The sequence below is a fragment of the Stegodyphus dumicola genome, chromosome 4 (genome assembly GCF_044657685.1).
Source record: "Stegodyphus dumicola isolate Sdum_Otavi_A_Nest chromosome 4, ASM4465768v1".
Taxonomy (NCBI): domain Eukaryota; kingdom Metazoa; phylum Arthropoda; class Arachnida; order Araneae; family Eresidae; genus Stegodyphus; species Stegodyphus dumicola.
Window position 1 is genome coordinate 30,014,440 of NC_140771.1, and position 27,085 is coordinate 30,041,524.

Sequence of the window (27,085 nt, forward strand, 5' to 3'; positions counted from 1 at the left end):
ATCTTTATTCTGTATTAGTACTTTTTACTCATATTGTTGCGGTTTTCATAACATTATTGTCTATTTATTTAATAGTAAAGATTATCATTTAAAGCACAGTAGTTATTTACTTTTTCTGAAGCATGGTTATTTTAACATTTCAGGACTTAAGCACACAAATATGCGTTCCAGAAAATGAAATTTAAAAAAAAAAAATGGAGTAACCTGCGTACTCAATTTACAAAGGAGAAACATAAAGAGAAAAAAAAATTATACATCTGGTGCAAGCACTGCCATGCAGTACAAATCGGCATGGCAGTTTTACACATCGTTACAATTTTTAAGTGATGTCCTGTCCTTAAGGAATACTGTGACTTCTTTGGTAAGTGATTACTTTTTAAATTTATATAATTTTTCTTATAAAGTAAATAATTTCCCTTTACTATTTGAAAATTTATAGAATTGTTTTTAATATAGGCAAAACTTTTAACAGTTTTTGTGATAAATAAAATAATATTGTTATACATACTTAGCTGTGTAAATTATATTAGCCAAATCTTCAAGCTCATGCAGCAGATGGGTCATCTGCAAAAGTTCACACTCACAGCAATTTCTATATAACTTCAGTACAAAAGTATTATTTTATTTATCCTTTTACAACTATGTGTGCTATTTAATTTCTTAAGTGAAATCTTTATATTTAAAGACTATTCTTAAGCTCATTTACTTAAAAATAATCCCATTTCCCATTAAAGTATAGGTGCAATACCCATTAAAGTATAGGTAAAAGTGGATAGGACCAGGGCTTAATTTCTAAAATCAGAAGTGTCACAGTTAGTAGAAGTTATATTTTGAATTTATATGAAGACCTAATCTTTTTTCCAATGAATGATATTCTATTGATAATTTCCAAAATAGCTGAGCAGTAAAACTGCTAAATAACTGGTAATTTGACCAGTGTTCGAATGCCAGCAAATAAGCTGACTGTAAGGTTGGTTTTTGTTTTTTCCTATGCAGAACATGGATACGAGCCATTTTTCCCTAAAAATTCTTCTATGAAGCATCCCTCTCTATAGGCAGATAGTCCTTGAATTGCATTGTCTTAATCAATTAGTCTAACATCCAGAAAAGCATATGTAATTTATTTTGAAATGAGAGTTAAGGTACTTAAATTTCTCTTCGTAACTCTATTTTGGTACTCATGTATTAACACAACCACCTTGTCACATATTTAGTGGTCTTTATAAATGTAAAGGTAAAAATTACTTACTGGTACAAGTTAGTGGTTTTTATGACTTTTTTTTTTTTTTTTAAAAATACCATTCCCAAATATCTGATAGGAAGTCAGCAAAGTATTATCGACCTACCGAAAAAAGCCGAAAAATCTTAACATGAATTTTAATTATTAAGTAAAAATTATATCATACATTAAAAAATAGGATCTTACATGTTATCACAAGCACTTTAGTACAAGCTCTTTTAAATTTCCAGAATGTGCTAAAATCTGTCGACCATGAGCATAACAATACTTTAGGCAACCATGCTCATAAACATTCCTTCAGTCAAGCAACATTACCCTCATTCTTTTTCATTTATAAAAATTTGCCAAACTTGAGGTGATTACGCTAATATGTTAAGTACTAAAAAATAAAACACTTATGAATTTGCAAAATACTTCTCTAACTTTTAGCGTTATTCTTTTCTCCATGTACACAGTGATCTGTTTTCACTTAAAAAACCAATAAATTGCATAAACTTGTACTGCACATCAACTGTTTACCAAACACATCTCATCGCTGTTTGCGTTAACAGTTTTGTGACAAAATACTATATTCTGCAGAATTTTTACTGCAGTTTCTTCCATTGCTGGCAGATTCCACAAGTGATATTTTAAAAGTAAGTTAAAGGTTCCCAACTCCCCCCAAAAAAATTACGATGTCTGTCAAAATCATTAGAATTCCAAATACAACAAAAATAAACAATTGAAACATTGCTTGACTGAAGGATTTTTATGAACAAGGTTGCCGGTGAAATTTTTATGTGCAGAGTATGGCAATTTTTATTAAGGTGGTTGAGATAATATGTGACTACCTCTAATTTTAAAATATTAATAGAGAAACATGAATTCTTATTGCATTTTAAGTAATTATTACTATCAAAATCTTACTCATATTGTTCAAGTTTTTACAAGTAAATGAAGTCCAACTCCGCTTCACATTGAAAAGTTATAAAAATATGGGATGTACATGCCCAGATACTGTTCTTTTAAAAACACTCAAATTATTTCTTTTTACTGTAGTAATTATTAGCTTTGCTTTCTTCTCAGTTTATATATATATATATATATTTGTAAATTATATATATATATATATATATATATATATATACACCATTTTCAATGATAAACTTATATTCACAGCTAAATCAGACATAAGTTAGTCAATATTTTGTTACTTTTAACATACTTAAACATAAGCATTAACTTTTTATATATTTTCTTTTAAATATATGTATTGCATGTTTTTATTGATACCAAATACGCTACAACTTAGACAGCAGAATTACGAGGTTTTTTCGTATTCTTATTCAAGATATTTGACTATTCAACTTTGATATCTCTTGAAAAATCAAGCTTAGGAAATATATTCATTATCCTTATAAATATTTATTTCTGCATGTTTTCCCATAGCTTGTTAATTATGATTTGTTATATATGAATGAATGATAGCTGTAATAGTAAAAATTAAAGTGTTATTTTAATTTTCAGGATTTTAATGATACTAGTACACAAGAAAGAAGTGCAGAAGTTACCAGTCATTCTGAGGAGATGTTTGACATGAACGATTTTGAAGACACTGAAGAGACACAGAGAGAACTATGTCATACACAAACACTACCACAGCTAAAAAGACACACATCAAACACTACAACTTCAAACAAAAAACAGAAACACGATCACATTTACACAGCAGCCACAACAACACTGGAAGAAATTTCTACAATATTAAAATCAAAAAACACTACTCCAAATACATTTACACAGTTCGGTTCCTTTGTTGGTTCCGAACTAAGTCTAATCCGTGACCCTCAACTCCTCACAGACACAAAATATAAAATATACTACAAGAGCGGAAGGTTGAAATGGTTGCAAACTTCAGCTTCCGCTGCAAGCCGCGAATAACGCGCGATTCATATATTGTTATCCGGCTGTTGCCATATTCTAAAGATTAGCAGAACAATTATTATTATTGAAGTCCGTAATAGGATTATAAACATTAATATCATTATGGATGGGAAAGTTGTTACTATTGAACTGCTCCTCGTAACTGTCTGCAAATACATTAGCAATTTGGTCCGGGCTATGGATTAGTTTGTTATTCATGAAAAATCATGGGTCGAATATTATTTTCACCTTTTCTAAGCACTTTTGCAAATTCTCCATATCAAGTGACCCGTGGGAGAAAGACTGTTCACAAATTTATTCCGCGCTTCGTCTCGTTACTCCGTCATGGTACACTGAGGTCAAGGTACTATTGCTATGGTTTAACCTTCTTCTACCTCACGGATCTTGTGTTTGTTGAGCGACATTCCTACGCCTGTTTTTGTCTCTGAGTTTTATTCTGATGTAATGCGGGAGAGTGAGATCTGTCTTTGCGAATTGGCAGCTATTCATTATAACGCGGATGCTCTTGTTTATATAAATTATTATGCTATTATGCAGATTAATTGCATTATTGATGCTATTATTTAAAGGAGAAGAAGCCGAACTGTCCCAATGATTGCAACTGTCAAAGCAGCAAATGTATAGGTGAAAGACTTTTGTCGGCAAGAAACAAACATGCTGATGAGTTAAAAAAGGAAGCATATTATAAGCGAAAAGCGGATTGCTCCTTAAAATTGTATACGTTAGCCGTGGCAGAAGAACAAAGACGTAAATTGGTTTTGGCAATCGGAACAGGCTGGCGCATGCGCAATCGATTAATCCAGATTAATTTTGTGATTGTCTAGTGATATGATTGAAAATGTCAAATAACCGAATTAAAAGGAGAAAAGTACGACATTTGGTAAAGTGTCAGTCTCCGATGCGACAAGTAGCGGTTTTTACACAAGTATTTTAAAATTTAAGTATTGCTAGTAAAATAAATAATGGAATCAATTAAAAATAACGAGGAGCTCAATTTAAAATAATTCAAAGCTTAAATATTCAAAATAACAATGGATTAAATAATTTTAAACAATAAAGTAGGAATAATGATTGATTAAATAATTAAATATTTGCAAGAAAAAACACGCAGATGGGTTAAAATAGGAAGGATATTATTAGCGAGAAGCGGATTCGTCCTTAAGATTGTATACGTTCGATGTGGCAGAAATACAAATACATGAAACGGTTTGGGCCCATCGGAACCTACGAGATACATACTGTTATATGGAGTCGTTGGTCGGAACAAGCCATATTCTCCTAGATGCAATGCAGAGTCTCGAACAATGAAGAGATCAGAGAGACTGGTTGCTATGCAATAAACGTGACTTCCGCGCGGAATTTCCACTTCATTCTCCGTCGACGGAATTTCAAAGGGTGAGACTCGCACTCCCGTCTGCTGTCGAGTAGGAAGAGAATCTCGACTTGTTTTCCGATATCCACTGGTGTCCAGACTAGACCCCTAGTTCCATACTTACCATAGATTTCTGTCTGAATTGCATTGTGACTCTAGATAGGAAGCGTGTAGTGTCATTTTGAGTAAATAGTCTTCCCTGAGAAGCTAATTACTGTATGTAAGGTAAAAGCGTTAGAAATGATACGTCCTGTGGACCCCCACATACGTATACGTACGTGGGTGCTAGTTCGGGGTCACGGCTAATTACAAGCTATTTATCTTCACTCACAACAGCTATGGTGGAAAAGAAGACAGAAAACTATTATTTAAACAAAACATTTCTCATAATTTACCGAATAAAAGTAGTATTTGCAAATCACAGGGAGAAAAAAATTATTATTTTAAATGAAGATTTTCTAAAACTGGAATTCGCTCATACTTTTAATTTGAGAAATTACTCACTGTTTTACATTGATATCTTTATGGCATATAAAATACATGTCTAATGGAAATTTGTATCTATTTGTGTCCTTGAAGCTAAATTCATTATCCTAAACAAATGAACTTTAATTTGATTTTCATTTAATTTACTAATATAATTTATTTCGTAACTTAGGATTATTATTATACATCGCTTACAGAACGAAATCAACGCCGTATAGTTCTCTTTATTACAGTCTACCTTTACATTATCCTAAAGGCCCGTCTACAAGTACCGATTTTATCGGCCGACTTTCTCGCAGAGGAACAATTTTCAGGATGTGCGCATGCGCTAAAAATCTGTCATGTTCTCTGCGACGATTTCAGAGCTAGTGTTCACCGCTCACTAGCCGACGATAAAATCGGCGACTCTAGCCAATTAGATTGCTTCCAGAGATCACGTGCTTTTCTCTCTCATTTGGAAACATGGCGCTTTTTCGTTGGAGCGAAAATCAAATTTTTGAATTGATTGATTTTTATAGAGACCATGCTGTGTTGTGGGACACAAATAACATAAATTATAAAAATAAAAAGTTAAAGGATTCCCTTATTTTGGTAAGTTATCTTCCCGTTACTTTATCATCAAATATTTTTTTATTCGTGATGAAAATTATTTTATGTTGGTTAAACAAATTACAGCTCAATTTAATACAATATTGCTCAATTTTATTAGCTGATTAACTGATATAGCAATATGATTACAGTTTTCAGAACTGTATTAGTTATTAAACTATACCGATAGTATTTTTTAATATTCAGTATGATATGCTATTTTAAGATTTTGCATATTTATATTTCTTATTTGAAATTTTTGTATTGAAATTACACTATTCCTTTCTACTATAGTAATCTTTATTCTGTATTAGTACTTTTTACTCATATTGTTGCGGTTTTCATAACATTATTGTCTATTTATTTAATAGTAAAGATTATCATTTAAAGCACAGTAGTTATTTACTTTTTCTGAAGCATGGTTATTTTAACATTTCAGGACTTAAGCACACAAATATGCGTTCCAGAAAATGAAATTTAAAAAAAAAAATGGAGTAACCTGCGTACTCAATTTACAAAGGAGAAACATAAAGAGAAAAAAAAATTATACATCTGGTGCAAGCACTGCCATGCAGTACAAATCGGCATGGCAGTTTTACACATCGTTACAATTTTTAAGTGATGTCCTGTCCTTAAGGAATACTGTGACTTCTTTGGTAAGTGATTACTTTTTAAATTTATATAATTTTTCTTATAAAGTAAATAATTTCCCTTTACTATTTGAAAATTTATAGAATTGTTTTTAATATAGGCAAAACTTTTAACAGTTTTTGTGATAAATAAAATAATATTGTTATACATACTTAGCTGTGTAAATTATATTAGCCAAATCTTCAAGCTCATGCAGCAGATGGGTCATCTGCAAAAGTTCACACTCACAGCAATTTCTATATAACTTCAGTACAAAAGTATTATTTTATTTATCCTTTTACAACTATGTGTGCTATTTAATTTCTTAAGTGAAATCTTTATATTTAAAGACTATTCTTAAGCTCATTTACTTAAAAATAATCCCATTTCCCATTAAAGTATAGGTGCAATACCCATTAAAGTATAGGTAAAAGTGGATAGGACCAGGGCTTAATTTCTAAAATCAGAAGTGTCACAGTTAGTAGAAGTTATATTTTGAATTTATATGAAGACCTAATCTTTTTTCCAATGAATGATATTCTATTGATAATTTCCAAAATAGCTGAGCAGTAAAACTGCTAAATAACTGGTAATTTGACCAGTGTTCGAATGCCAGCAAATAAGCTGACTGTAAGGTTGGTTTTTGTTTTTTCCTATGCAGAACATGGATACGAGCCATTTTTCCCTAAAAATTCTTCTATGAAGCATCCCTCTCTATAGGCAGATAGTCCTTGAATTGCATTGTCTTAATCAATTAGTCTAACATCCAGAAAAGCATATGTAATTTATTTTGAAATGAGAGTTAAGGTACTTAAATTTCTCTTCGTAAGTCTATTTTGGTACTCATGTATTAACACAACCACCTTGTCACATATTTGGTGGTCTTTATAAATGTAAAGGTAAAAATTACTTACTGGTACAAGTTAGTGGTTTTTATGACTTTTTTTTTTTAAAAAAATACCATTCCCAAATATCTGATAGTAAGTCAGCAAAGTATTATCGACCTACCGAAAAAAGCCGAAAAATCTTAACATGAATTTTAATTATTAAGTAAAAATTATATCATACATTAAAAAATAGGATCTTACATGTTATCACAAGCACTTTAGTACAAGCTCTTTTAAATTTCCAGAATGTGCTAAAATCTGTCGACCATGAGCATAACAATACTTTAGGCAACCATGCTCATAAACATTCCTTCAGTCAAGCAACATTACCCTCATCCTTTTTCATTTATAAAAATTTGCCAAACTTGAGGTGATTACGCTAATATGTTAAGTACTAAAAAATAAAACACTTATGAATTTGCAAAATACTTCTCTAACTTTTAGCGTTATTCTTTTCTCCATGTACACAGTGATCTGTTTTCACTTAAAAAACCAATAAATTGCATAAACTTGTACTGCACATCAACTGTTTACCAAACACATCTCATCGCTGTTTGCGTTAACAGTTTTGTGACAAAATACTATATTCTGCAGAATTTTTACTGCAGTTTCTTCCATTGCTGGCAGATTCCACAAGTGATATTTTAAAAGTAAGTTAAAGGTTCCCAACTCCCCCCAAAAAAATTACGATGTCTGTCAAAATCATTAGAATTCCAAATACAACAAAAATAAACAATTGAAACATTGCTTGACTGAAGGATTTTTATGAACAAGGTTGCCGGTGAAATTTTTATGTGCAGAGTATGGCAATTTTTATTAAGGTGGTTGAGATAATATGTGACTACCTCTAATTTTAAAATATTAATAGAGAAACATGAATTCTTATTGCATTTTAAGTAATTATTACTATCAAAATCTTACTCATATTGTTCAAGTTTTTACAAGTAAATGAAGTCCAACTCCGCTTCACATTGAAAAGTTATAAAAATATGGGATGTACATGCACAGATACTGTTCTTTTAAAAACACTCAAATTATTTCTTTTTACTGTAGTAATTATTAGCTTTGCTTTCTTCTCAGTTTATATATATATATATATATTTGTAAATTATATATATATATATATATACACCATTTTCAATGATAAACTTATATTCACAGCTAAATCAGACATAAGTTAGTCAATATTTTGTTACTTTTAACATACTTAAACATAAGCATTAACTTTTTATATATTTTCTTTTAAATATATGTATTGCATGTTTTTATTGATACCAAATACGCTACAACTTAGACAGCAGAATTACGAGGTTTTTTCGTATTCTTATTCAAGATATTTGACTATTCAACTTTGATATCTCTTGAAAAATCAAGCTTAGGAAATATATTCATTATCCTTATAAATATTTATTTCTGCATGTTTTCCCATAGCTTGTTAATTATGATTTGTTATATATGAATGAATGATAGCTGTAATAGTAAAAATTAAAGTGTTATTTTAATTTTCAGGATTTTAATGATACTAGTACACAAGAAATAAGTGCAGAAGTTACCAGTCATTCTGAGGAGATGTTTGACATGAACGATTTTGAAGACACTGAAGAGACACAGAGAGAACTATGTCATACACAAACACTACCACAGCTAAAAAGACACACATCAAACACTACAACTTCAAACAAAAAACAGAAACACGATCACATTTACACAGCAGCCACAACAACACTGGAAGAAATTTCTACAATATTAAAATCAAAAAACACTACTCCAAATACATTTACACAGTTCGGTTCCTTTGTTGGTTTCGAACTAAGTCTAATCCGTGACCCTCAACTCCTCACAGACACAAAATATAAAATATACTACAAGAGCGGAAGGTTGAAATGGTTGCAAACTTCAGCTTCCGCTGCAAGCCGCGAATAACGCGCGATTCATATATTGTTATCCGGCTGTTGCCATATTCTAAAGATTAGCAGAACAATTATTATTATTGAAGTCCGTAATAGGATTATAAACATTAATATCATTATGGATGGGAAAGTTGTTACTATTGAACTGCTCCTCGTAACTGTCTGCAAATACATTAGCAATTTGGTCCGGGCTATGGATTAGTTTGTTATTCATGAAAAATCATGGGTCGAATATTATTTTCACCTTTTCTAAGCACTTTTGCAAATTCTCCATATCAAGTGACCCGTGGGAGAAAGACTGTTCACAAATTTATTCCGTGCTTCGTCTCGTTACTCCGTCATGGTACACTGAGGTCAAGGTACTATTGCTATGGTTTAACCTTCTTCTACCTCACGGATCTTGTGTTTGTTGAGCGACATTCCTACGCCTGTTTTTGTCTCTGAGTTTTATTCTGATGTAATGCGGGAGAGTGAGATCTGTCTTTGCGAATTGGCAGCTATTCATTATAACGCGGATGCTCTTGTTTATATAAATTATTATGCTATTATGCAGATTAATTGCATTATTGATGCTATTATTTAAAGGAGAAGAAGCCGAACTGTCCCAATGATTGCAACTGTCAAAGCAGCAAATGTATAGGTGAAAGACTTTTGTCGGCAAGAAACAAACATGCTGATGAGTTAAAAAAGGAAGCATATTATAAGCGAAAAGCGGATTGCTCCTTAAAATTGTATACGTTAGCCGTGGCAGAAGAACAAAGACGTAAATTGGTTTTGGCAATCGGAACAGGCTGGCGCATGCGCAATCGATTAATCCAGATTAATTTTGTGATTGTCTAGTGATATGATTGAAAATGTCAAATAACCGAATTAAAAGGAGAAAAGTACGACATTTGGTAAAGTGTCAGTCTCCGATGCGACAAGTAGCGGTTTTTACACAAGTATTTTAAAATTTAAGTATTGCTAGTAAAATAAATAATGGAATCAATTAAAAATAACGAGGAGCTCAATTTAAAATAATTCAAAGCTTAAATATTCAAAATAACAATGGATTAAATAATTTTAAACAATAAAGTAGGAATAATGATTGATTAAATAATTAAATATTTGCAAGAAAAAACACGCAGATGGGTTAAAATAGGAAGGATATTATTAGCGAGAAGCGGATTCGTCCTTAAGATTGTATACGTTCGATGTGGCAGAAATACAAATACATGAAACGGTTTGGGCCCATCGGAACCTACGAGATACATACTGTTATATGGAGTCGTTGGTCGGAACAAGCCATATTCTCCTAGATGCAATGCAGAGTCTCGAACAATGAAGAGATCAGAGAGACTGGTTGCTATGCAATAAACGTGACTTCCGCGCGGAATTTCCACTTCATTCTCCGTCGACGGAATTTCAAAGGGTGAGACTCGCTCTCCCGTCTGCTGTCGAGTAGGAAGAGAATCCCGACTTGTTTTCCGATATCCACTGGTGTCCAGACTAGACCCCTAGTTCCATACTTACCATAGATTTCTGTCTGAATTGCATTGTGACTCTAGATAGGAAGCGTGTAGTGTCATTTTGAGTAAATAGTCTTCCCTGAGAAGCTAATTACTGTATGTAAGGTAAAAGCGTTAGAAATGATACGTCCTGTGGACCCCCACATACGTATACGTACGTGGGTGCTAGTTCGGGGTCACGGCTAATTACAAGCTATTTATCTTCACTCACAACAGCTATGGTGGAAAAGAAGACAGAAAACTATTATTTAAACAAAACATTTCTCATAATTTACCGAATAAAAGTAGTATTTGCAAATCACAGGGAGAAAAAATAATTATTTTAAATGAAGATTTTCTAAAACTGGAATTCGCTCATACTTTTAATTTGAGAAATTACTCACTGTTTTACATTGATATCTTTATGGCATATAAAATACATGTCTAATGCAAATTTGTATCTATTTGTGTCCTTGAAGCTAAATTCATTATCCTAAACAAATGAACTTTAATTTGATTTTCATTTAATTTACTAATATAATTTATTTCGTAACTTAGGATTATTATTATACATCGCTTACAGAACGAAATCAACGCCGTATAGTTCTCTTTATTACAGTCTACCTTTACATTATCCTAAAGGCCCGTCTACACGTATCGATTTTATCGGCCGACTTTCTCGCAGAGGAACAATTTTCAGGATGTGCGCATGCGCTAAAAATCTGTCATGTTCTCTGCGACGATTTCAGAGCTAGTGTTCACCGCTCACTAGCCGACGATAAAATCGGCGACTCTAGCCAATTAGATTGCTTCCAGAGATCACGTGCTTTTCTCTCTCATTTTGGAAACATGGCGCTTTTTCGTTGGAGCGAAAATCAAATTTTTGAATTGATTGATTTTTATAGAGACCATGCTGTGTTGTGGGACACAAATAACATAAATTATAAAAATAAAAAGTTAAAGGATTCCCTTATTTTGGTAAGTTATCTTCCCGTTACTTTATCATCAAATATTTTTTTATTCGTGATGAAAATTATTTTATGTTGGTTAAACAAATTACAGCTCAATTTAATACAATATTGCTCAATTTTATTAGCTGATTAACTGATATAGCAATATGATTACAGTTTTCAGAACTGTATTAGTTATTAAACTATACCGATAGTATTTTTTAATATTCAGTATGATATGCTATTTTAAGATTTTGCATATTTATATTTCTTATTTGAAATTTTTGTATTGAAATTACACTATTCCTTTCTACTATAGTAATCTTTATTCTGTATTAGTACTTTTTACTCATATTGTTGCGGTTTTCATAACATTATTGTCTATTTATTTAATAGTAAAGATTATCATTTAAAGCACAGTAGTTATTTACTTTTTCTGAAGCATGGTTATTTTAACATTTCAGGACTTAAGCACACAAATATGCGTTCCAGAAAATGAAATTTAAAAAAAAAAATGGAGTAACCTGCGTACTCAATTTACAAAGGAGAAACATAAAGAGAAAAAAAATTATACATCTGGTGCAAGCACTGCCATGCAGTACAAATCGGCATGGCAGTTTTACACATCGTTACAATTTTTAAGTGATGTCCTGTCCTTAAGAAATACTGTGACTTCTTTGGTAAGTGATTACTTTTTAAATTTATATAATTTTTCTTATAAAGTAAATAATTTCCCTTTAGTATTTGAAAATTTATAGAATTGTTTTTAATATAGGCAAAACTTTTAACAGTTTTTGTGATAAATAAAATAATATTGTTATACATACTTAGCTGTGTAAATTATATTAGCCAAATCTTCAAGCTCATGCAGCAGATGGGTCATCTGCAAAAGTTCACACTCACAGCAATTTCTATATAACTTCAGTACAAAAGTATTATTTTATTTATCCTTTTACAACTATGTGTGCTATTTAATTTCTTAAGTGAAATCTTTATATTTAAAGACTATTCTTAAGCTCATTTACTTAAAAATAATCCCATTTCCCATTAAAGTATAGGTGCAATACCCATTAAAGTATAGGTAAAAGTGGATAGGACCAGGGCTTAATTTCTAAAATCAGAAGTGTCACAGTTAGTAGAAGTTATATTTTGAATTTATATGAAGACCTAATCTTTTTTCCAATGAATGATATTCTATTGATAATTTCCAAAATAGCTGAGCAGTAAAACTGCTAAATAACTGGTAATTTGACCAGTGTTCGAATGCCAGCAAATAAGCTGACTGTAAGGTTGGTTTTTGTTTTTTCCTATGCAGAACATGGATACGAGCCATTTTTCCCTAAAAATTCTTCTATGAAGCATCCCTCTCTATAGGCAGATAGTCCTTGAATTGCATTGTCTTAATCAATTAGTCTAACATCCAGAAAAGCATATGTAATTTATTTTGAAATGAGAGTTAAGGTACTTAAATTTCTCTTCGTAAGTCTATTTTGGTACTCATGTATTAACACAACCACCTTGTCACATATTTGGTGGTCTTTATAAATGTAAAGGTAAAAATTACTTACTGGTACAAGTTAGTGGTTTTTATGACTTTTTTTTTTTAAAAAAATACCATTCCCAAATATCTGATAGTAAGTCAGCAAAGTATTATCGACCTACCGAAAAAAGCCGAAAAATCTTAACATGAATTTTAATTATTAAGTAAAAATTATATCATACATTAAAAAATAGGATCTTACATGTTATCACAAGCACTTTAGTACAAGCTCTTTTAAATTTCCAGAATGTGCTAAAATCTGTCGACCATGAGCATAACAATACTTTAGGCAACCATGCTCATAAACATTCCTTCAGTCAAGCAACATTACCCTCATTCTTTTTCATTTATCAAAATTTGCCAAACTTGAGGTGATTACGCTAATATGTTAAGTACTAAAAAATAAAACACTTATGAATTTGCAAAATACTTCTCTAACTTTTAGCGTTATTCTTTTCTCCATGTACACAGTGATCTGTTTTCACTTAAAAAACCAATAAATTGCATAAACTTGTACTGCACATCAACTGTTTACCAAACACATCTCATCGCTGTTTGCGTTAACACTTTTGTGACAAAATACTATCTTCTGCAGAATTTTTACTGCAGTTTCTTCCATTGCTGGCAGATTCCACAAGTGATATTTTAAAAGTAAGTTAAAGGTTCCCAACTCCCCCAAAAAAAATTACGATGTCTGTCAAAATCATTATAATTCCAAATACAACAAAAATAAACAATTGAAACATTGCTTGACTGAAGGATTTTTATGAACAAGGTTGCCGGTGAAATTTTTATGTGCAGAGTATGGCAATTTTTATTAAGGTGGTTGAGATAATATGTGACTACCTCTAATTTATAAAATATTAATAGAGAAACATGAATTCTTATTGCATTTTAAGTAATTATTACTATCAAAATCTTACTCATATTGTTCAAGTTTTTACAAGTAAATGAAGTCCAACTCCGCTTCACATTGAAAAGTTATAAAAATATGGGATGTACATGCACAGATACTGTTCTTTTAAAAACACTCAAATTATTTCTTTTTACTGTAGTAATTATTAGCTTTGCTTTCTTCTCAGTTTCTATATATATATATATATATACACCATTTTCAATGATAAACTTATATTCACAGCTAAATCAGACATAAGTTAGTCAATATTTTGTTACTTTTAACATACTTAAACATAAGCATTAACTTTTTATATATTTTCTTTTAAATATATGTATTGCATGTTTTTATTGATACCAAATACGCTACAACTTAGACAGCAGAATTACGAGGTTTTTTCGTATTCTTATTCAAGATATTTGACTATTCAACTTTGATATCTCTTGAAAAATCAAGCTTAGGAAATATATTCATTATCCTTATAAATATTTATTTCTGCATGTTTTCCCATAGCTTGTTAATTATGATTTGTTATATATGAATGAATGATAGCTGTAATAGTAAAAATTAAAGTGTTATTTTAATTTTCAGGATTTTAATGATACTAGTACACAAGAAAGAAGTGCAGAAGTTACCAGTCATTCTGAGGAGATGTTTGACATGAACGATTTTGAAGACACTGAAGAGACACAGAGAGAACTATGTCATACACAAACACTACCACAGCTAAAAAGACACACATCAAACACTACAACTTCAAACAAAAAACAGAAACACGATCACATTTACACAGCAGCCACAACAACACTGGAAGAAATTTCTACAATATTAAAATCAAAAAACACTACTCCAAATACATTTACACAGTTCGGTTCCTTTGTTGGTTTCGAACTAAGTCTAATCCGTGACCCTCAACTCCTCACAGACACAAAATATAAAATATACTACAAGAGCGGAAGGTTGAAATGGTTGCAAACTTCAGCTTCCGCTGCAAGCCGCGAATAACGCGCGATTCATATATTGTTATCCGGCTGTTGCCATATTCTAAAGATTAGCAGAACAATTATTATTATTGAAGTCCGTAATAGGATTATAAACATTAATATCATTATGGATGGGAAAGTTGTTACTATTGAACTGCTCCTCGTAACTGTCTGCAAATACATTAGCAATTTGGTCCGGGCTATGGATTAGTTTGTTATTCATGAAAAATCATGGGTCGAATATTATTTTCACCTTTTCTAAGCACTTTTGCAAATTCTCCATATCAAGTGACCCGTGGGAGAAAGACTGTTCACAAATTTATTCCGTGCTTCGTCTCGTTACTCCGTCATGGTACACTGAGGTCAAGGTACTATTGCTATGGTTTAACCTTCTTCTACCTCACGGATCTTGTGTTTGTTGAGCGACATTCCTACGCCTGTTTTTGTCTCTGAGTTTTATTCTGATGTAATGCGGGAGAGTGAGATCTGTCTTTGCGAATTGGCAGCTATTCATTATAACGCGGATGCTCTTGTTTATATAAATTATTATGCTATTATGCAGATTAATTGCATTATTGATGCTATTATTTAAAGGAGAAGAAGCCGAACTGTCCCAATGATTGCAACTGTCAAAGCAGCAAATGTATAGGTGAAAGACTTTTGTCGGCAAGAAACAAACATGCTGATGAGTTAAAAAAGGAAGCATATTATAAGCGAAAAGCGGATTGCTCCTTAAAATTGTATACGTTAGCCGTGGCAGAAGAACAAAGACGTAAATTGGTTTTGGCAATCGGAACAGGCTGGCGCATGCGCAATCGATTAATCCAGATTAATTTTGTGATTGTCTAGTGATATGATTGAAAATGTCAAATAACCGAATTAAAAGGAGAAAAGTACGACATTTGGTAAAGTGTCAGTCTCCGATGCGACAAGTAGCGGTTTTTACACAAGTATTTTAAAATTTAAGTATTGCTAGTAAAATAAATAATGGAATCAATTAAAAATAACGAGGAGCTCAATTTAAAATAATTCAAAGCTTAAATATTCAAAATAACAATGGATTAAATAATTTTAAACAATAAAGTAGGAATAATGATTGATTAAATAATTAAATATTTGCAAGAAAAAACACGCAGATGGGTTAAAATAGGAAGGATATTATTAGCGAGAAGCGGATTCGTCCTTAAGATTGTATACGTTCGATGTGGCAGAAATACAAATACATGAAACGGTTTGGGCCCATCGGAACCTACGAGATACATACTGTTATATGGAGTCGTTGGTCGGAACAAGCCATATTCTCCTAGATGCAATGCAGAGTCTCGAACAATGAAGAGATCAGAGAGACTGGTTGCTATGCAATAAACGTGACTTCCGCGCGGAATTTCCACTTCATTCTCCGTCGACGGAATTTCAAAGGGTGAGACTCGCTCTCCCGTCTGCTGTCGAGTAGGAAGAGAATCCCGACTTGTTTTCCGATATCCACTGGTGTCCAGACTAGACCCCTAGTTCCATACTTACCATAGATTTCTGTCTGAATTGCATTGTGACTCTAGATAGGAAGCGTGTAGTGTCATTTTGAGTAAATAGTCTTCCCTGAGAAGCTAATTACTGTATGTAAGGTAAAAGCGTTAGAAATGATACGTCCTGTGGACCCCCACATACGTATACGTACGTGGGTGCTAGTTCGAGGTCACGGCTAATTACAAGCTATTTATCTTCACTCACAACAGCTATGGTGGAAAAGAAGACAGAAAACTATTATTTAAACAAAACATTTCTCATAATTTACCGAATAAAAGTAGTATTTGCAAATCACAGGGAGAAAAAATAATTATTTTAAATGAAGATTTTCTAAAACTGGAATTCGCTCATACTTTTAATTTGAGAAATTACTCACTGTTTTACATTGATATCTTTATGGCATATAAAATACATGTCTAATGCAAATTTGTATCTATTTGTGTCCTTGAAGCTAAATTCATTATCCTAAACAAATGAACTTTAATTTGATTTTCATTTAATTTACTAATATAATTTATTTCGTAACTTAGGATTATTATTATACATCGCTTACAGAACGAAATCAACGCCGTATAGTTCTCTTTATTACAGTCTACCTTTACATTATCCTAAAGGCCCGTCTACACGTACCGATTTTATCGGCCGACTTTCTCGCAGAGGAACAATTTTCAGGATGTGCGCATGCGCTAAAAATCTGTCATGTTCTCTGCGACGATTTCAGAGCTAGTGTTCACCGCTCACTAGCCGACGATAAAATCGGCGACTCTAGCCAATTAGATTGCTTCCAGAGATCACGTGCTTTTCTCTCTCATTTTGGAAACATGGCGCTTTTTCGTTGGAGCGAAAATCAAATTTTTGAATTGATTGATTTTTATAGAGACCATGCTGTGTTGTGGGACACAAATAACATAAATTATAAAAATAAAAAGTTAAAGGATTCCCTTATTTTGGTAAGTTATCTTCCCGTTACTTTATCATCAAATATTTTTTTATTCGTGATGAAAATTATTTTATGTTGGTTAAACAAATTACAGCTCAATTTAATACAATATTGCTCAATTTTATTAGCTGATTAACTGATATAGCAATATGATTACAGTTTTCAGAACTGTATTAGTTATTAAACTATACCGATAGTATTTTTTAATATTCAGTATGATATGCTATTTTAAGATTTTGCATATTTATATTTCTTATTTGAAATTTTTGTATTGAAATTACACTATTCCTTTCTACTATAGTAATCTTTATTCTGTATTAGTACTTTTTACTCATATTGTTGCGGTTTTCATAACATTATTGTCTATTTATTTAATAGTTAAGATTATCATTTAAAGCACAGTAGTTATTTACTTTTTCTGAAGCATGGTTATTTTAACATTTCAGGACTTAAGCACACAAATATGCGTTCCAGAAAATGAAATTTAAAAAAAAAATGGAGTAACCTGCGTACTCAATTTACAAAGGAGAAACATAAAGAGAAAAAAAATTATACATCTGGTGCAAGCACTGCCATGCAGTACAAATCGGCATGGCAGTTTTACACATCGTTACAATTTTTAAGTGATGTCCTGTCCTTAAGGAATACTGTGACTTCTTTGGTAAGTGATTACTTTTTAAATTTATATAATTTTTCTTATAAAGTAAATAATTTCCCTTTACTATTTGAAAATTTATAGAATTGTTTTTAATATAGGCAAAACTTTTAACAGTTTTTGTGATAAATAAAATAATATTGTTATACATACTTAGCTGTGTAAATTATATTAGCCAAATCTTCAAGCTCATGCAGCAGATGGGTCATCTGTAAAAGTTCACACTCACAGCAATTTCTATATAACTTCAGTACAAAAGTATTATTTTATTTATCCTTTTACAACTATGTGTGCTATTTAATTTCTTAAGTGAAATCTTTATATTTAAAGACTATTCTTAAGCTCATTTACTTAAAAATAATCCCATTTCCCATTAAAGTATAGGTGCAATACCCATTAAAGTATAGGTAAAAGTGGATAGGACCAGGGCTTAATTTCTAAAATCAGAAGTGTCACAGTTAGTAGAAGTTATATTTTGAATTTATATGAAGACCTAATCTTTTTTCCAATGAATGATATTCTATTGATAATTTCCAAAATAGCTGAGCAGTAAAACTGCTAAATAACTGGTAATTTGACCAGTGTTCGAATGCCAGCAAGTAAGCTGACTGTAAGGTTGGTTTTTGTTTTTTCCTATGCAGAACATGGATACGAGCCATTTTTCCCTAAAAATTCTTCTATGAAGCATCCCTCTCTATAGGCAGATAGTCCTTGAATTGCATTGTCTTGATCAATTAGTCTAACATCCAGAAAAGCATATGTAATTTATTTTGAAATGAGAGTTAAGGTACTTAAATTTCTCTTCGTAAGTCTATTTTGGTACTCATGTATTAACACAACCAGCTTGTCACATATTTGGTGGTCTTTATAAATGTAAAGGTAAAAATTACTTACTGGTACAAGTTAGTGGTTTTTATGACTTTTTTTTTTTTTTAAAAATACCATTCCCAAATATCTGATAGTAAGTCAGCAAAGTATTATCGACCTACCGAAAAAAGCCGAAAAATCTTAACATGAATTTTAATTATTAAGTAAAAATTATATCATACATTAAAAAATAGGATCTTACATGTTATCACAAGCACTTTAGTACAAGCTCTTTTAAATTTCCAGAATGTGCTAAAATCTGTCGACCATGAGCATGACAATACTTTAGGCAACCATGCTCATAAACATTCCTTCAGTCAAGCAACATTACCCTCATTCTTTTTCATTTATAAAAATTTGCCAAACTTGAGGTGATTACGCTAATATGTTAAGTACTAAAAAATAAAACACTTATGAATTTGCAAAATACTTCTCTAACTTTTAGCGTTATTCTTTTCTCCATGTACACAGTGATCTGTTTTCACTTAAAAAACCAATAAATTGCATAAACTTGTACTGCACATCAACTGTTTACCAAACACATCTCATCGCTGTTTGCGTTAACAGTTTTGTGACAAAATACTATATTCTGCAGAATTTTTACTGCAGTTTCTTCCATTGCTGGCAGATTCCACAAGTGATATTTTAAAAGTAAGTTAAAGGTTCCCAACTCCCCCCAAAAAAATTACGATGTCTGTCAAAATCATTAGAATTCCAAATACAACAAAAATAAACAATTGAAACATTGCTTGACTGAAGGATTTTTATGAACAAGGTTGCCGGTGAAATTTTTATGTGCAGAGTATGGCAATTTTTATTAAGGTGGTTGAGATAATATGTGACTACCTCTAATTTTAAAATATTAATAGAGAAACATGAATTCTTATTGCATTTTAAGTAATTATTACTATCAAAATCTTACTCATATTGTTCAAGTTTTTACAAGTAAATGAAGTCCAACTCCGCTTCACATTGAAAAGTTATAAAAATATGGGATGTACATGCACAGATACTGTTCTTTTAAAAACACTCAAATTATTTCTTTTTACTGTAGTAATTATTAGCTTTGCTTTCTTCTCAGTTTCTATATATATATATATATATACACCATTTTCATTGATAAACTTATATTCACAGCTAAATCAGACATACGTTAGTCAATATTTTGTTACTTTTAACATACTTAAACATAAGCATTAACTTTTTATATATTTTCTTTTAAATATATGTATTGCATGTTTTTATTGATACCAAATACGCTACAACTTAGACAGCAGAATTACGAGGTTTTTTCGTATTCTTATTCAAGATATTTGACTATTCAACTTTGATATCTCTTGAAAAATCAAGCTTAGGAAATATATTCATTATCCTTATAAATATTTATTTCTGCATGTTTTCCCATAGCTTGTTAATTATGATTTGTTATATATGAATGAATGATAGCTGTAACAGTAAAAATTAAAGTGTTATTTTAATTTTCAGGATTTTAATGATACTAGTACACAAGAAAGAAGTGCAGAAGTTACCAGTCATTCTGAGGAGATGTTTGACATGAACGATTTTGAAGACACTGAAGAGACACAGAGAGAACTATGTCATACACAAACACTACCACAGCTAAAAAGACACACATCAAACACTACAACTTCAAACAAAAAACAGAAACACGATCACATTTACACAGCAGCCACAACAACACTGGAAGAAATTTCTACAATATTAAAATCAAAAAACACTACTCCAAATACATTTACACAGTTCGGTTCCTTTGTTGGTTCCGAACTAAGTCTAATCCGTGACCCTCAACTCCTCACAGACACAAAATATAAAATATACTACAAGAGCGGAAGGTTGAAATGGTTGCAAACTTCAGCTTCCGCTGCAAGCCGCGAATAACGCGCGATTCATATATTGTTATCCGGCTGTTGCCATATTCTAAAGATTAGCAGAACAATTATTATTATTGAAGTCCGTAATAGGATTATAAACATTAATATCATTATGGATGGGAAAGTTGTTACTATTGAACTGCTCCTCGTAACTGTCTGCAAATACATTAGCAATTTGGTCCGGGCTATGGATTAGTTTGTTATTCATGAAAAATCATGGGTCGAATATTATTTTCACCTTTTCTAAGCACTTTTGCAAATTCTCCATATCAAGTGACCCGTGGGAGAAAGACTGTTCACAAATTTATTCCGCGCTTCGTCTCGTTACTCCGTCATGGTACACTGAGCTCAAGGTACTATTGCTATGGTTTAACCTTCTTCTACCTCACGGATGTTGTGTTTGTTGAGCGACATTCCTACGCCTGTTTTTGTCTCTGAGTTTTATTCTGATGTAATGCGGGAGAGTGAGATCTGTCTTTGCGCATTGGCAGCTATTCATTATAACGCGGATGCTCTTGTTTATATAAATTATTATGCTATTATGCAGATTAATTGCATTATTGATGCTATTATTTAAAGGAGAAGAAGCCGAACTGTCCCAATGATTGCAACTGTCAAAGCAGCAAATGTATAGGTGAAAGACTTTTGTCGGCAAGAAACAAACATGCTGATGAGTTAAAAAAGGAAGCATATTATAAGCGAAAAGCGGATTGCTCCTTAAAATTGTATACGTTAGCCGTGGCAGAAGAACAAAGACGTAAATTGGTTTTGGCAATCGGAACAGGCTGGCGCATGCGCAATCGATTAATCCAGATTAATTTTGTGATTGTCTAGTGATATGATTGAAAATGTCAAATAACCGAATTAAAAGGAGAAAAGTACGACATTTGGTAAAGTGTCAGTCTCCGATGCGACAAGTAGCGGTTTTTACACAAGTATTTTAAAATTTAAGTATTGCTAGTAAAATAAATAATGGAATCAATTAAAAATAACGAGGAGCTCAATTTAAAATAATTCAAAGCTTAAATATTCAAAATAACAATGGATTAAATAATTTTAAACAATAAAGTAGGAATAATGATTGATTAAATAATTAAATATTTGCAAGAAAAAACACGCAGATGGGTTAAAATAGGAAGGATATTATTAGCGAGAAGCGGATTCGTCCTTAAGATTGTATACGTTCGATGTGGCAGAAATACAAATACATGAAACGGTTTGGGCCCATCGGAACCTACGAGATACATACTGTTATATGGAAGTCGTTGGTCGGAACAAGCCATATTCTCCTAGATGCAATGCAGAGTCTCGAACAATGAAGAGATCAGAGAGACTGGTTGCTATGCAATAAACGTGACTTCCGCGCGGAATTTCCACTTCATTCTCCGTCGACGGAATTTCAAAGGGTGAGACTCGCTCTCCCGTCTGCTGTCGAGTAGGAAGAGAATCCCGACTTGTTTTCCGATATCCACTGGTGTCCAGACTAGACCCCTAGTTCCATACTTACCATAGATTTCTGTCTGAATTGCATTGTGACTCTAGATAGGAAGCGTGTAGTGTCATTTTGAGTAAATAGTCTTCCCTGAGAAGCTAATTACTGTATGTAAGGTAAAAGCGTTAGAAATGATACGTCCTGTGGACCCCCACATACGTATACGTACGTGGGTGCTAGTTCGGGGTCACGGCTAATTACAAGCTATTTATCTTCACTCACAACAGCTATGGTGGAAAAGAAGACAGAAAACTATTATTTAAACAAAACATTTCTCATAATTTACCGAATAAAAGTAGTATTTGCAAATCACAGGGAGAAAAAATAATTATTTTAAATGAAGATTTTCTAAAACTGGAATTCGCTCATACTTTTAATTTGAGAAATTACTCACTGTTTTACATTGATATCTTTATGGCATATAAAATACATGTCTAATGCAAATTTGTATCTATTTGTGTCCTTGAAGCTAAATTCATTATCCTAAACAAATGAACTTTAATTTGATTTTCATTTAATTTACTAATATAATTTATTTCGTAACTTAGGATTATTATTATACATCGCTTACAGAACGAAATCAACGCCGTATAGTTCTCTTTATTACAGTCTACCTTTACATTATCCTAAAGGCCCGTCTACACGTACCGATTTTATCGGCCGACTTTCTCGCAGAGGAACAATTTTCAGGATGTGCGCATGCGCTAAAAATCTGTCATGTTCTCTGCGACGATTTCAGAGCTAGTGTTCACCGCTCACTAGCCGACGATAAAATCGGCGACTCTAGCCAATTAGATTGCTTCCAGAGATCACGTGCTTTTCTCTCTCATTTTGGAAACATGGCGCTTTTTCGTTGGAGCGAAAATCAAATTTTTGAATTGATTGATTTTTATAGAGACCATGCTGTGTTGTGGGACACAAATAACATAAATTATAAAAATAAAAAGTTAAAGGATTCCCTTATTTTGGTAAGTTATCTTCCCGTTACTTTATCATCAAATATTTTTTTATTCGTGATGAAAATTATTTTATGTTGGTTAAACAAATTACAGCTCAATTTAATACAATATTGCTCAATTTTATTAGCTGATTAACTGATATAGCAATATGATTACAGTTTTCAGAACTGTATTAGTTATTAAACTATACCGATAGTATTTTTTAATATTCAGTATGATATGCTATTTTAAGATTTTGCATATTTATATTTCTTATTTGAAATTTTTGTATTGAAATTACACTATTCCTTTCTACTATAGTAATCTTTATTCTGTATTAGTACTTTTTACTCATATTGTTGCGGTTTTCATAACATTATTGTCTATTTATTTAATAGTAAAGATTATCATTTAAAGCACAGTAGTTATTTACTTTTTCTGAAGCATGGTTATTTTAACATTTCAGGACTTAAGCACACAAATATGCGTTCCAGAAAATGAAATTTAAAAAAAAAAATGGAGTAACCTGCGTACTCAATTTACAAAGGAGAAACATAAAGAGAAAAAAAATTATACATCTGGTGCAAGCACTGCCATGCAGTACAAATCGGCATGGCAGTTTTACACATCGTTACAATTTTTAAGTGATGTCCTGTCCTTAAGGAATACTGTGACTTCTTTGGTAAGTGATTACTTTTTAAATTTATATAATTTTTCTTATAAAGTAAATAATTTCCCTTTACTATTTGAAAATTTATAGAATTGTTTTTAATATAGGCAAAACTTTTAACAGTTTTTGTGATAAATAAAATAATATTGTTATACATACTTAGCTGTGTAAATTATATTAGCCAAATCTTCAAGCTCATGCAGCAGATGGGTCATCTGCAAAAGTTCACACTCACAGCAATTTCTATATAACTTCAGTACAAAAGTATTATTTTATTTATCCTTTTACAACTATGTGTGCTATTTAATTTCTTAAGTGAAATCTTTATATTTAAAGACTATTCTTAAGCTCATTTACTTAAAAATAATCCCATTTCCCATTAAAGTATAGGTGCAATACCCATTAAAGTATAGGTAAAAGTGGATAGGACCAGGGCTTAATTTCTAAAATCAGAAGTGTCACAGTTAGTAGAAGTTATATTTTGAATTTATATGAAGACCTAATCTTTTTTCCAATGAATGATATTCTATTGATAATTTCCAAAATAGCTGAGCAGTAAAACTGCTAAATAACTGGTAATTTGACCAGTGTTCGAATGCCAGCAAATAAGCTGACTGTAAGGTTGGTTTTTGTTTTTTCCTATGCAGAACATGGATACGAGCCATTTTTCCCTAAAAATTCTTCTATGAAGCATCCCTCTCTATAGGCAGATAGTCCTTGAATTGCATTGTCTTGATCAATTAGTCTAACATCCAGAAAAGCATATGTAATTTATTTTGAAATGAGAGTTAAGGTACTTAAATTTCTCTTCGTAAGTCTATTTTGGTACTCATGTATTAACACAACCACCTTGTCACATATTTGGTGGTCTTTATAAATGTAAAGGTAAAAATTACTTACTGGTACAAGTTAGTGGTTTTTATGACTTTTTTTTTAAAAAAAAAACCATTCCCAAATATCTGATAGTAAGTCAGCAAAGTATTATCGACCTACCGAAAAAAGCCGAAAAATCTTAACATGAATTTTAATTATTAAGTAAAAATTATATCATACATTAAAAAATAGGTTCTTACATGTTATCACAAGCACTTTAGTACAAGCTCTTTTAAATTTCCAGAATGTGCTAAAATCTGTCGACCATGAGCATAACAATACTTTAGGCAACCATGCTCATAAACATTCCTTCAGTCAAGCAACATTACCCTCATTCTTTTTCATTTATAAAAATTTGCCAAACTTGAGGTGATTACGCTAATATGTTAAGTACTAAAAAATAAAACACCTATGAATTTGCAAAATACTTCTCTAACTTTTAGCGTTATTCTTTTCTCGATGTACACAGTGATCTGTTTTCACTTAAAAAACCAATAAATTGCATAAACTTGTACTGCACATCAACTGTTTACCAAACACATCTTATCGCTGTTTGCGTTAACAGTTTTGTGACAAAATACTATATTCTGCAGAATTTTTACTGCAGTTTCTTCCATTGCTGGCAGATTCCACAAGTGATATTTTAAAAGTAAGTTAAAGGTTCCCAACTCCCCCCAAAAAAATTACGATGTCTGTCAAAATCATTAGAATTCCAAATACAACAAAAATAAACAATTGAAACATTGCTTGACTGAAGGATTTTTATGAACAAGGTTGCCGGTGAAATTTTTATGTGCAGAGTATGGCAATTTTTATTAAGGTGGTTGAGATAATATGTGACTACCTCTAATTTTAAAATATTAATAGAGAAACATGAATTCTTATTGCATTTTAAGTAATTATTACTATCAAAATCTTACTCATATTGTTCAAGTTTTTACAAGTAAATGAAGTCCAACTCCGCTTCACATTGAAAAGTTATAAAAATATGGGATGTACATGCACAGATACTGTTCTTTTAAAAACACTCAAATTATTTCTTTTTACTGTAGTAATTATTAGCTTTGCTTTCTTCTCAGTTTCTATATATATATATATATATACACCATTTTCAATGATAAACTTATATTCACAGCTAAATCAGACATACGTTAGTCAATATTTTGTTACTTTTAACATACTTAAACATAAGCATTAACTTTTTATATATTTTCTTTTAAATATATGTATTGCATGTTTTTATTGATACCAAATACGCTACAACTTAGACAGCAGAATTACGAGGTTTTTTCGTATTCTTATTCAAGATATTTGACTATTCAACTTTGATATCTCTTGAAAAATCAAGCTTAGGAAATATATTCATTATCCTTATAAATATTTATTTCTGCATGTTTTCCCATAGCTTGTTAATTATGATTTGTTATATATGAATGAATGATAGCTGTAACAGTAAAAATTAAAGTGTTATTTTAATTTTCAGGATTTTAATGATACTAGTACACAAGAAAGAAGTGCAGAAGTTACCAGTCATTCTGAGGAGATGTTTGACATGAACGATTTTGAAGACACTGAAGAGACACAGAGAGAACTATGTCATACACAAACACTACCACAGCTAAAAAGACACACATCAAACACTACAACTTCAAACAAAAAACAGAAACACGATCACATTTACACAGCAGCCACAACAACACTGGAAGAAATTTCTACAATATTAAAATCAAAAAACACTACTCCAAATACATTTACACAGTTCGGTTCCTTTGTTGGTTCCGAACTAAGTCTAATCCGTGACCCTCAACTCCTCACAGACACAAAATATAAAATATACTACAAGAGCGGAAGGTTGAAATGGTTGCAAACTTCAGCTTCCGCTGCAAGCCGCGAATAACGCGCGATTCATATATTGTTATCCGGCTGTTGCCATATTCTAAAGATTAGCAGAACAATTATTATTATTGAAGTCCGTAATAGGATTATAAACATTAATATCATTATGGATGGGAAAGTTGTTACTATTGAACTGCTCCTCGTAACTGTCTGCAAATACATTAGCAATTTGGTCCGGGCTATGGATTAGTTTGTTATTCATGAAAAATCATGGGTCGAATATTATTTTCACCTTTTCTAAGCACTTTTGCAAATTCTCCATATCAAGTGACCCGTGGGAGAAAGACTGTTCACAAATTTATTCCGCGCTTCGTCTCGTTACTCCGTCATGGTACACTGAGGTCAAGGTACTATTGCTATGGTTTAACCTTCTTCTACCTCACGGATGTTGTGTTTGTTGAGCGACATTCCTACGCCTGTTTTTGTCTCTGAGTTTTATTCTGATGT

At 31.7% G+C, this 27,085-nt stretch overlaps 4 protein-coding genes across 4 annotated transcripts; all 4 read left to right on the forward strand.

Moving 5' to 3' along the window:
* Positions 1 to 274: 274 nt before the first annotated feature.
* On the forward strand, positions 275 to 3,160 carry LOC118193900 (uncharacterized). The gene is made up of 2 exons (XM_035365062.2): positions 275 to 361; positions 2,747 to 3,160. Exons 1-2 carry the CDS (start codon positions 275 to 277, stop codon positions 3,158 to 3,160), a joined length of 501 nt encoding a protein of 166 aa, XP_035220953.2.
* Positions 3,161 to 6,066: 2,906 nt separating this feature from the next.
* On the forward strand, positions 6,067 to 14,913 carry LOC146997504 (uncharacterized). Its single transcript, XM_085814324.1, has 2 exons — positions 6,067 to 6,265; positions 14,500 to 14,913. The coding sequence occupies exons 1-2, from the start codon at positions 6,080 to 6,082 to the stop codon at positions 14,911 to 14,913; spliced, it is 600 nt and encodes a 199-aa protein (XP_085670450.1). The 5' UTR covers positions 6,067 to 6,079.
* A 3,016-nt stretch (positions 14,914 to 17,929) lies between these two features.
* LOC146997505 (uncharacterized) lies at positions 17,930 to 20,776 on the forward strand. The gene is made up of 2 exons (XM_085814325.1): positions 17,930 to 18,016; positions 20,363 to 20,776. Exons 1-2 carry the CDS (start codon positions 17,930 to 17,932, stop codon positions 20,774 to 20,776), a joined length of 501 nt encoding a protein of 166 aa, XP_085670451.1.
* A 3,018-nt stretch (positions 20,777 to 23,794) lies between these two features.
* Positions 23,795 to 26,639, forward strand: LOC146997506 (uncharacterized). Its single transcript, XM_085814326.1, has 2 exons — positions 23,795 to 23,881; positions 26,226 to 26,639. Exons 1-2 carry the CDS (start codon positions 23,795 to 23,797, stop codon positions 26,637 to 26,639), a joined length of 501 nt encoding a protein of 166 aa, XP_085670452.1.
* Positions 26,640 to 27,085: the final 446 nt, after the last annotated feature.

Coding starts and splice junctions, on each gene's coding strand:
- LOC118193900 (XM_035365062.2), top strand. CDS start 275: ATGCAGTACAAATCGGCATGGCAGTTTTACACATCGTTACAATTTTTA. Junction 362..2,746: donor GGAATACTGTGACTTCTTTG/GTAAGTGATTAC, acceptor TTTAATTTTCAG/GATTTTAATGATACTAGTAC.
- LOC146997504 (XM_085814324.1), top strand. CDS start 6,080: ATGAAATTTAAAAAAAAAAATGGAGTAACCTGCGTACTCAATTTACAA. Junction 6,266..14,499: donor GGAATACTGTGACTTCTTTG/GTAAGTGATTAC, acceptor TTTAATTTTCAG/GATTTTAATGATACTAGTAC.
- LOC146997505 (XM_085814325.1), top strand. CDS start 17,930: ATGCAGTACAAATCGGCATGGCAGTTTTACACATCGTTACAATTTTTA. Junction 18,017..20,362: donor GGAATACTGTGACTTCTTTG/GTAAGTGATTAC, acceptor TTTAATTTTCAG/GATTTTAATGATACTAGTAC.
- LOC146997506 (XM_085814326.1), top strand. CDS start 23,795: ATGCAGTACAAATCGGCATGGCAGTTTTACACATCGTTACAATTTTTA. Junction 23,882..26,225: donor GGAATACTGTGACTTCTTTG/GTAAGTGATTAC, acceptor TTTAATTTTCAG/GATTTTAATGATACTAGTAC.